Here is an 11,668-nt window from a genome sequence, read left to right as displayed (position 1 = left end):
CAACCTGCTGAACGTCAAATTTATAGGGATTGAATATATTCGAAAGCTGTTTATACGACCACTCTAACTCCTCTGAAGTATTGGCAGTAATAGCCCCATTGTCCATATAAATCATGGAATAGATAGATTTCTTTAAATTTGCTATTCGAGAATCCTCTGAAGGTGTAACACAAGTATGAATATAATGAAATCATTAATAAAAAGGGACTACATCTAAGGCCAAAAGGTAATCTTACATTCTTGAAAGCCAATAAGGAAAAGTCATCTTGACTCACATTTTTGTACCAAAAAAATAACAACTTAGACTGATCAGTTTCTGTTAAGGATAACATATTAAAGGCTTTCTTAAGGTCAAATATGAGTAACTTTGGTCAAATCTAAGCTGTAAAAAAGGAAGAGGACAATTTTTGGTTTAACGTAGGCCCTGAATACATGCACTGGTTATGTGACAATGATATACTATTAGAAGAATCCCTAAGGTTAGACAAAAATACAATCCTACATTTGGTACTATCCTTATCCAGTTTAAAGATAGGCATGTGTGGTAAAAAAGAATGTTGAGGGTTCTCACTTTTAAACACCTCTAAATCATAAATGGGTTCAATTATGCCTGCCTTCAATTGCTCCTTAATTGTTTGGTCAACGAGCTGCAAACGTTCTGGATGTCGTTTAAGTCTCTTGAGATTAGACCTTAATATCAACTTAGATAGATTTTCATTCTTTGAAAGTAAATGAGAAACTTTCCCATTCCACAACAAGGGAACGATAATACGTCCATCAGACTCCTACGACGAAGGGGGGTTTGATGGTAAATTCGACCAACTGGTTGTTAAGTTCAATACTTTCATCATTGTAGAAATTCTGATCGTAATTTAAGTAATAATTACATTCAGACTCTAAAAGTTGATCAGTGGCCTGTTGCAGTGGTTTCTCCATAAGCATACCTTTTTCATTTATTACAGAAAATGAACAGTTTACCTCAAAGTTAGTATTAATGTCATCATCGGCAAAAATATCAACTTTAGAGTTCAGCAAAAAGGAACTACTCTGGATATGAATAGCAGAACTACACTCAAATGGGTTACTAACAGCCGAGGTTTGCACTCTCGTATCAGCTAAATTATCAATATTCTTAATCATTAAGGAACTACTCTGGATATGAATAGCAGAACTACACTCAAATGGGTTACTAACAGCCGAGGTTTGCACTCTCGTATCAGCTAAATTATCAATATTCTTAATCATTAAATCAATGCTACCAGACAGCAAAATACCTGCATGACACTCAGTATACATCGATGAATTTATTCCTCCAAAAACTGTATCTGTCTGCAATACAATAAGCGAAGTCTGTACCTAAAATGAGCTGAACATTATCAATTTCATGAGAAAATTTATGAAGGAATTGATCAGCTAGTTTAACACCTTGTGCCTGAAATTTATCAACTAATCTACCAAGCAGAGGTAATTTCAATGCTACATTAATGTTTGGTACAACAAAGCAATAAATTATAAAGGATTTATCTCCGATCGTAACAGGAACTTCAACAATTTCAGTAAAATACTCCTTGTTGCCATTAAACCCATTAACTGTTAGCTTTACTTTAGAGTTAATGATTTTAAGATTATTCTCCTCCGCCAATTTCTTAGTGACAAACGTGCTCTGCGAACCACTGTCCTTCAGTCCTCTGTAAACAGTCCCCCCAACTTAATGAAAGGTGGGTAAAATGGAATCACCATGACAAGTAGGAAGGACGGCAACACCGCTGCTTATTTGAGGAGAAGTTTCCACCTTGGATTTGCCGTTATTAATATTGTTAGAGTTTCTGCCTGGTGACGGACTCCTATCACACAGGTAAGTCATATGCCAGCTGTTACAATTTGAACAGCGTCTCTTGAATTTAAAACGGCACTTACCGGAAACATGGTTAAACTGGCCGCATTTTAAACATCCATTTCTAGATTTTAAAATATGCACTTTATCTGTAGGAGAAAGAAAATTAGGGCACTTATGAATAAAGTGAAATTTATCAGTATTTCCAACCGCAGAACACAAGGAACACTGAGGCGAAGACTTGTCTTTATCATAGGTTACTGCTTCCGCAGCCATGCTGGTAGCTCTCTCTTTACGGAGAGGGAGTGTTAATGTCTTGACAGGTGAAGCTTTACATTTCACGCTTTCAACACCTTTCCCGTCACTTTCGTACCTTTCACAAGCTGCAAAGAAATGTGAAATAATGTCATTTAAGGAAGGAAGAGTCTTTCCTGTAATATTAATAAGATGACGCTGAAAGCGACCATTTAAGCCGTGCCAAGCAAAATATCTGACAAATTCATCCGCTTCAATGTTAAAAGTCTTGACTGCTTCGCATACTGATCGGAGGATGGAAATAAATGTGAAGGGATCATCACCCTCTCTTAAACTTAACTCCGTAATTTTCCTAATTGCATTGTTTTTACAAACCTCCTTAGAAGCAAAGGCGGAAATCAATAGTTCTTTGGCATCTACATAACGCTGTTTATCAGCTTCCAGAGAACTTAATAAAGTCTTTGCTCGACCGTCTACCTGTTGCTTCAGCAATAAAAGTAAATCTCTGTCTGGATACTGAAATGCATTAGTTGTAGCCTCAAACTCTGCTATAAATTTCAAGAAATCTTCTCCTTCTTTGCTAGTAAACTTAGGAAGAGGAGCTGTTGGCTGTTTCAGTAAACTGCGGGCCACGTCGGGAATATTATTAGAATCATTCTTACTCCTTGAAATCTCAAGTAATGGTAGACAATGCTCAATTTTGTCTAGATAATCCTGGCAACTTGTTAATTCTGGCTCTAACTCTGCTTCATCACATATGTCAGGAAATTTCTTCAAGAGGATTTGATCATCTATCTCTGACAACTTGTTTCTATAATTAACAAGAAGACCTTTAATTGCTAACTTTTCTTCTTGTGTAAGGGCAGAATAGGTGTCAGACCTATTGAATTGTTCGGTGACTTTTCTTCGAATGACTTTTCGTTGTCCGATCAGTACCTGTAAGTTAGCCATTATAACAAAAGTATAACAAATGCAAACCAATAAAATGTTAATTTTCTGAAAAGAAAAATTAAATTTATTTCAATAAAATGTTAATATCCTGGAAAGGAAAATATCAATGTCCTACAAATAGAAATATGAGAGACTATTGGGAGCCCCAGTCGTGGTCAATTCTCTACTGGATCATCTGCACCATCATTAAGCACCTTTCTTCGTGTTGCCCCACGTTGGGCGCCATAAGCAGAACACCTTAAAAATCTGTGGTTTGAAATAAAGGTTGGAAGGAAAAATGTAATTAAATATGATATTTATTACATAAATAAGCCTTTAAAATGACGTAGTACCGTAGTTACAAACAATTGGTAGGAGAACAAGGCAATTCACGTAGATCGTAGGGAGTTTCCTTCGTTCTGCTTCGCTCGCTGTCTTACAATTGAGCAACTGAGGTTTACAATAGTATCAGGAAGGAAATAAAAGGGCCGATACACCGAAACCAAACACCATCCCAAGTGTTAACAAGGTGAATTTATGAATAAGCTAGAGTTACTAGTCCGAGAGCTAAATCACCTGAAAGGACAAGAGAATACGATGTATAAAACATATTGACCACAAAAAACTATAACGAATCTTCATAAGAAAAAATGACAGACAGGAAAACTTGAATAGGCAACACAAGGCAATGAGAGTTCGCAATGATAACCTTAAAAATAAGCCCTATATATTCTTGGTACTCACCATTGTCGAACCATGCACAAAGGCGTTGCAGATGGATTTTGGCAGAATTTTCTCAAGAGGATGACGTAGACCAGGGATCCCAATAAAAAGCCTTTAGCCTAAGACAGGCATGTCGGACGAATCAAAATTGTAGGAACCTTCCCAGGTGAGTGAGGTCTCTGCTCTCTCTTCTCTTTGTCTCTCTCTCTGAGACTCTCTCCGAGTCGTGCTGCCTGGCTCCTCGTCGCCGTTTTCGCTCGAGTAAAGCATATGGAAGGAGGAGGAGTTAGCAAACTACCCATCTTTAAAGACTGGACGGCAGGAAAGACAGTTTGATGGTACCAAGAGTAGGGCAATTGAAATACCAAGTTCTTAATAATTACTAGTCTTTCCTGTCGCCATGTGAGAATATGAAATGTCTTGTACAGAAGGATTCGTCGGTGTGTCTAGATTCCCGAGGAAAACATCTTTGATTTTACAAATTATTTATTTTTAGTTTCATTACATTTTTTGTGATATGTAACTACACAGAGCACTTCCCCTATCTCTCATCCGTACTTCTTGCCTACACTCTTTCAATGAAAAGCTTCCTTTACCTCTTAACATTTATTTACTACTTCATTTACTAATACTTCCTCTTGCACTTTTCTGTGGAGTACCACTATTTTCGATGTTTATTCCAAACAAGTTTTACATTCAAGTTACCAGGCATATTGACAATTTCTTCGCATTCAGCTTAGATTATCGCTACAATAAAATTTTCGTTCTGTCTTCAGTATTTTCCATACCTGGATGAAGAGCATTATTAAAAGGTACTTCGTTTTATGCACTTTTAAGTTTGATCTATAACTACATCATTCAACCCTTACGGCTACCTATTCAACTAACTGGTGATCAGTTCTTGATCAGTCATCGTCCTTTTGCACCATTTTTTTCTGCATTCATTTTCATTAACAGTTCCTGGTTTAAGGGTATTAATGATCGGGCTATGCAGCTACGTGGCCATTTGATATCTACTGCACAAAACACCATGATGTGCACAATACACCATGATGTGTAGTGAAAGAGCACATGGTGCTGCCCCACCAATTTGTTATGCAGTTTATCGATTTTTCTCTCTTTTCTTTCCTAACTAAAGCTGTTATCCCTCTGTTCTCCAACCTTGTAGGAAGCTACACTTTATCCCTCGTAACTGAAAACCAACGTACGCAATACAGGGATTATTATTATTATCATTATTATTATTTTTATTATTTTTTTTTTTTTTTTGCTCTATCACAGTCCTCCAATTCGACTGGGTGGTATTTATAGTGTGGGGTTCCGGGTTGCATCCTGCCTCCTTAGGAGTCCATCACTTTTCTTACTATGTGTGCCGTTTCTAGGATCATACTCTTCTGCATGAGTCCTGGAGCTACTTGAGCCTCTAGTTTTTCTAGATTCCTTTTCAGGGATCTTGGGATCGTGCCTAGTGCTCCTATGATTATGGGTACGATTTCCACTGGCATATCCCATATCCTTCTTATTTCTATTTTCAGATCTTGATACTTATCCATTTTTTCCCTCTCTCTCTCCATCTCTGGTGTCCCATGGTATTGCGACATCAATGAGTGATACTTTCTTCTTGACTTTGTCAATCAACGTCACGTCTGGTCTGTTTGCACGTATCACCCTATCCGTTCTGACACCATAGTCCCAGAGGATCTTTGCCTGATCGTTTTCTATCACTCCCTCAGGTTGGTGCTCGTACCACTTATTACTGCAAGGTAGCTGATGTTTCTTGCACAGGCTCCAGTGGAGGGCTTTTGCCACTGAATCATGCCTCTTTTTGTACTGGTTCTGTGCAAGTGCCGGGCATTCGCTTGCTATGTGGTTTATGGTTTCATTTTTCGTATTGCACTTCCTACATATGGGAGAGATGTTATTTCCGTCTATCGTTCTTTGAACATATCTGGTTCTTAGGGCCTGATCTTGTGCCGCTGTTATCATTCCTTCAGTTTCCTTCTTTAGCTCTCCTCTCTGTAGCCATTGCCATGTGTCATCGCTGGCTAGTTCTTTAGTCTGTCTCATCTATTGTCCGTGCATTGTTATTATTATTATTATTATTATTATTATTATTATTATTATTATTATTATTATTATTATTATTATGTTACATATGAAAATACCAGCAACGTCAGACGCCAATTTTCTCTAACAGACGCACTACAGTACTTTAAGAATGTGTTAGTGTCCTTGACTCTGGCACTTCATAGGGCTGCTTTATTTTTACTAGCGTCTTCTCAACGGATATACATGTGTATAAAAGACATACATTACATTTGTGACTGATGACTGAGCGTATAATGAGTTGTGACTTTTTTTATCAGATTAATTCTTTATTGAAAACCATTTGTGTACACAGGGTTTTTACCCATTATTTTTACTTGTTTGCCCCTTTACATTTACGTACAGTCTTAGTGATAAATTTCAGAACAGCAAAAGGAGACGAGTGTCTGAATATTCTCTTTTAAATAAAAAATAAGAAAAGTTCATCATTGGGATTGCTTTTTCTTTCAGGAGTAGTTTTTTTTTTATGTAAACGGCATTGTGGCTCGCATCCATTTCGAAATATGATGAGCTGAGTTCACACGCCACCCGTTGCTTGCAACAGCGCCTCAGCGCCGATAAACTACAGACATAAACGCAGACGTGTCTCGCAAGTTGAATAGTCTTGTCACGGGGAAGCTGTCATTACCTCGGTCGCCATGACAACCTACCCACGATCGTGTCAACAGATTGTGCTTGCCGCCACCCACCTACGCCCATTTCCTAGCCCTTCTCACGCGTGATATGCACTGAGTACAGGACTCATGGTGGCTTTTAATAGCAATATATATTTCTTTCTTTAAATGAGCCGTTGTCTTTCTAGGGGCTGGCTCTCCAGAAAAGACACAAGTCAGCTATCACTGTCATGAGCACACTTGCTGAATCATGGATGAGAACCCTGTGTAGGACACATCTGCAATATCAGCCTCTTCAGATTTCTACACAGACTGCCCACCAACAGAGATTTAAACACACACACACACACACACACACACACACACACACACACATTCTTTTGCTTTCTTTTCTGTTACCTTCTTCAATACCTTTACCCATCCTTCCCTATATCTTTCTCTCCTCCTTCGTCCTAATACCTCCAATCTTTAAACGTTTTACTAGCACGCCGTTTCTCTCTCTCTCTCACACACACATACACACACACAATATATACATACATAGATATATATATATACGTATAATGTATGTATAGATATATATTATATATGTGTGTGTGTGTGAATAGAAACTAGTCCAATAATATTGAGTCCACTGTACCACAGGAATGAATTACATAAAAGGGAGTTACGCACGCGCGCGCACACACACACACACACACACACACACACTATATATATATATATATATATATATATATATATACATATATATATATATATATAATCAGTGTGTATGTGTGTTGGTAAACAGTTACAGTTCGGAAGCACTAGGACGAAAGAGAGGGAAGGCTTGATAGATGGATTATAAAAGTTATTATAAAAGAAGGGCCTCATCATCCAAGGACCGAGATAGAATTGGTGTGTTAGACTGTTTGTATGGCGATTATTTTTGCATAATATTTAATTATATAAACAATTGGTTGTTTATGTAATCATTTGATATAAAAGTATTTTGTTTAGTATCTTGAGATTTTAGTGTTGTGTTTAAATGGCTGCAGTGAGCTTTAGCCGTCAAATATTTACGTGACAGCACGATTGTTTACTTGACCTACGGTCAACGTGCAACTGCTATCATCATTCAGAACGGGGAATCCATTAGTCAATGAATATTCACAACATGGCTGAGCTAGAGTTGTGTCTTGTTATTACATGTCATACAAAATGTCTCAACCGCTGAAGACAACTAACTCAACAGACAATAACGGGCGAAATACCTGATAATTGTAGAAAATCTTCGTAAGCTTTAATACAGCTGCAATAAGAAAGGCAAATAAAAGAAGAATACCTAAATTAACCTTACTTGAGGCCTAGGTTTATTTGCTTCATCTCTTATTTCAAAATGACAAGAAATCGTTCCCGTGAAGGGTTTTATCATTGCTTATTTTAACTCTCAACATTTTTCTGTCATTGGGGATTTACATGAGAATATATACCAAATTCTTTTTTTCTTTTATTTAATTACGCAATTTAAAACAGAATATTTTTTACTCATAATTAGTATTGGGCTTTAATTTTGGTTTTGGTCTAGTTTGTCGGCAATAATGTAATTTCATTTTTTGTTCTTATTCAGTTATTCAATTTTACCGGCTGTATAATGCCTCTATGTGATAGCAATTTTCTTTTACAGCCAGTAGATTTAGGAATAAATTTGGCATGGACGATGATATTATATTAAATTACGTGGTTGTCGGGAAGAATTTTGTTGTCGTTTGGGAATCGCGATATTTACTACATCAGTATTTTGGGCTTATTTTGCGTCCATAATTTTTATTTGCTTATCTTTTTTTTTTCTTTTCAAGCATTTGTTTTCAGTACAAATATCTCTCAACTTCCTTTTTCATGCTACGCTGCCACGAGGCTGTAAACCATACATGTCTGCGAATAACACTAATAGCTTTTCTTGGCCATTTTTGCAAAGTTAATTGGCTGCTTGTTGACTGCAGAGGCTTTGCTAAGACGCTTCAACTCAAAATAACTGAAACTAAGGCAAAATAGAGCCAGCTGTCTTGCTGTAAGGTTGTGGTGGGTGTTTGGGGGGAAGTGTTGTTATGTGTGTATGTGTGTGTTTATGCATGTTTCGTTTGAAGGGGATGGGGGAGGAGCGTCAGTTTAAAATAAGAGTGTAAAACGGACAGACTAGATAAGAGAAATGAGCATGGGGAATCTGTGCTATCCCAAGTTTGCCGTTCATTACCTGAGCATAGAGGTTCATGTACTTTTGTTTAGTTTCTTTGTTTGCTTCTTTGTGTGTTGCTTTATCTGTTTGTTTCCAGCATTGCACAAATATTACTGTGTTGGTTCTTACAAAAAGATTGCCCAAACTTGGGTTCCCGGTGTAGCATTTGATATGCACTCCCCAGTCATTGTTATATGTATGATTCGCACTCCCCAGTCATTATCATACGTGAAATATAAACTCCCCTGGAATTATTTGCACTCCCCCAGTCATTATTATACATGTAATTCCCACTCCCCTCCCACTCGTTAATGCTATACAGTATTATGTACTCTGCATCCTATAGTTACTTTCATACATAGGGTTTAGACATAATTGTATACGTGTTTATATGTCATATTTAGTGCTTGGCATGACATGGTATTGCTAGGCTTGCTTGGCTTGGCTTTTATAGTTCTTGGCATGGCATGCTTTGGCTTTCCTTGGCTTTTAGAGTGTTTGGCATGACTTGGCTTGGTTTGGGTTATCTTTTAGGGTGCTAGGCATGGCATGGCTGGGCTTGGCTGGGCTTGGCTTGGCTTTGCTTGTCTGTTAGAGTATTTGGCATGGCATGACTTGGCATTGTCTGCCTTTTAGATCAGCTAGTATGGCTTGGCTTGGACATAACCTACCTTTGCTTTATTTGCCTTTTAGAGTGCTTGGCATGGTATAGCTTGGCTTGGCTTGGCTTGGCTTTTAGAGTTCTTGGCATGGCATGACTTAGCTTGGCTTGGCTTGGTTTTGCTGGCTTGGCTTGACTTTTAGATGTTTGGCATGGCTTGGCTTGGCCTTGTATGGATTTTAGAGTGTTTGGCATGACATGGCTTGGTATACATTGGCTTGCCTTGGTTTTTAGAGTGCTTGGCATGGTGTGGCTTGGCTTGGCTTTTAGAGTTCTTGGCATATGATGGCTTGGCTTGGCTTGCCTTTGCTTTGTTTTGCTTTGCTTGGCTTAGAGTGCTTGCCAGGCATGGTTTGCTTTTCTTGGCTTTGCTTGGCTTTTAGAGTGCATGGTATGGCATGGTTTGACTTGGCTTGGCTAAGCTTGGCTTTTAGCGTTCTTGGCATGACGTAGCTTGGCTTGGCTTTGCTTTGCTTGCCTTTTAAAGTGCTTGGCATGTACTTTTTGAGTGTTTGGCATGGCATGGCATGGCTTGGCTTGGCTTCTAGAGTGCTTGGCATGGCATGGTTTGGCTTGGCTTCTTGGCTTTGCTTATAGAGTTCTTGACATATCATGGCTTGGCTTGGCTTTTAGAGTTCTTGGTATGGCATAGCTTGGCTTGGCTTGGCTATCCTTGGCTTTGCTTGCCTTTTAAAGTGCTTGGCATGGTATGGTTTGGCTTTGCTTGCCTTTTAGAATGCTTGGCATGGCGTGGCTTGGCTTGGCTTGGCTTGGCTTATCTTTTAGAGTGTTTGGCATGGCATGGTTGGGCTTGGCTTGACTTAGCTTGGCTTTTAGAGTGTTTGGAATGGCATGGCTTGGCTTGGCTTTTAGAGTGCTTGGCATGGTATAGCTTGGCTTGGCTTTTAGTTCTTGGCATACCATGGCTTGGCTTGGCTTGGCTTGGCTTGGCTTGGCTTTTAGAGTTCTTGGCATTTCTTGGCTTGGCTTTTAGTGTTCTTGGCATAGTTTAGCTTGGTTGGCTTGGCTTTTAGAGTTCTTGGCATATCATGGCTTTTCTTGGCTTGGCTTTTAGTGTTCATGGCTTGGCTTGGCTTTTAGAGTGCTTCATATGGCATGGTTTGGCTTTGCTTGGCCTTTAGAGTGCTTGGCATGGAATAGTTTGGCTTGGCTTGGCTTGGCTTGGCGTGGCTTTGCTTTGAGTTCTTGGCATGGGTGTCTTGACTTGGCTTGGCATGGCTTGACTTAGCTTGGCATGATTTGGCTTGGCTTGGCTTTTAGAGTTCTCGGCATACTTACAATTCACATATAAACTAGGGAAGTGCTTGTTATACAGAGGGAGTGTATAATATGGAATGGGGGAGTGAAAATCATAGGTTTAATAACGAATGGGGAGTTCCTTTTATACGTATAATAATGACTGGGGAGTCCAATTTCAAGGGAGTGCAAATTATATGTGACACCGTCACTTGTCATAAGTGATTAGAGTTTGGGAGAGATGGTAAGGGAGCCTTTGATGAGAAGGAATCTTTCAGATAGTGGGTTTGCAGCTTTGCGCAGGTTGAAAACGTGATTCCTAGGAACAGTGTTGCAGAAATTGCACAATATTTGTTTATGCTCCCGGTACGACCACCGCAGAGGCTCTTATGGTGCGCCATGTCGAGCATGAAAGAAAGAAAGAAAGATATAAAGATGTTTAAGACTGAATTTTGAATGATACGAAAGAGTTTTGACATAAAACACGGACAATATGTGAATGAAAATAGTTGTAGTACACAATGTGCATTACCTTAACATAAAACCCGTCATTTGTATTTTTACAACCTATTATTATTCTCAGGGCTAAAATGATATTTCCATCGAAATGCCTTCTTGGCGTCATCTACCTTGAGAAATAACGCCATCAAGCCATAATAATCCGATACAAATGACGCCCTTCTATCACCGCCTTCAGCTTGCCATTTCCATGCCATTTACAATTCCAGGCACGGCTGGTCATAGCTCCTCGGCCCTCTCTCTCTCTCTCTCTCTCTCTCTCTCTCTGTGAGCGCGTCTGTGAGTGAGTGTGTGTGTGTGTGTGTGTGCGTGTGTGTGTCTGTGCTTCTCCCCCTACCTCATCTTTCCAGGATTTTCCAGTCAGTAGGTTCCACGTCAGGGTTCCGAGATTCCAGACTCCAGTCTCCTGCCAATACCGATATTCTTCTTCTTCCTCCTCATCCTTTTCCTCCTCGTGGTCTCTCTTCTCCTCTTCCTCATAGTTCCCAATTCCATATTTTCCTTTTTTCGGGTTTTTTCATTTCCCACTCCCATTCATACTACACAAAGGT

The 11,668-nt window shown here is 39.1% G+C and overlaps 1 protein-coding gene across 1 annotated transcript; it reads right to left on the bottom strand.

Moving 5' to 3' along the window:
• Positions 1-1,708: 1,708 nt before the first annotated feature.
• LOC135197481 (uncharacterized) lies at positions 1,709-3,924 on the bottom strand. Its single transcript, XM_064224546.1, has 2 exons — positions 3,764-3,924; positions 1,709-3,595 (listed from the first exon to the last, which is right to left on the bottom strand). The coding sequence occupies exon 2, from the start codon at positions 3,038-3,040 to the stop codon at positions 1,709-1,711; it is 1,332 nt and encodes a 443-aa protein (XP_064080616.1). The 5' UTR covers positions 3,041-3,595; positions 3,764-3,924.
• Positions 3,925-11,668: the final 7,744 nt, after the last annotated feature.

Source organism: Macrobrachium nipponense, chromosome 21, assembly GCF_015104395.2.
Source record: "Macrobrachium nipponense isolate FS-2020 chromosome 21, ASM1510439v2, whole genome shotgun sequence".
NCBI lineage: Eukaryota > Metazoa > Arthropoda > Malacostraca > Decapoda > Palaemonidae > Macrobrachium > Macrobrachium nipponense.
Note: the sequence above shows the minus strand (reverse complement) of the source record. Positions and strands in the feature narration are given on the sequence as shown.

Excerpts from the sequence above, each read along its gene's own strand:
- LOC135197481 (XM_064224546.1), bottom strand. The coding sequence starts at position 3,040 with ATGGCTAACTTACAGGTACTGATCGGACAACGAAAAGTCATTCGAAGA.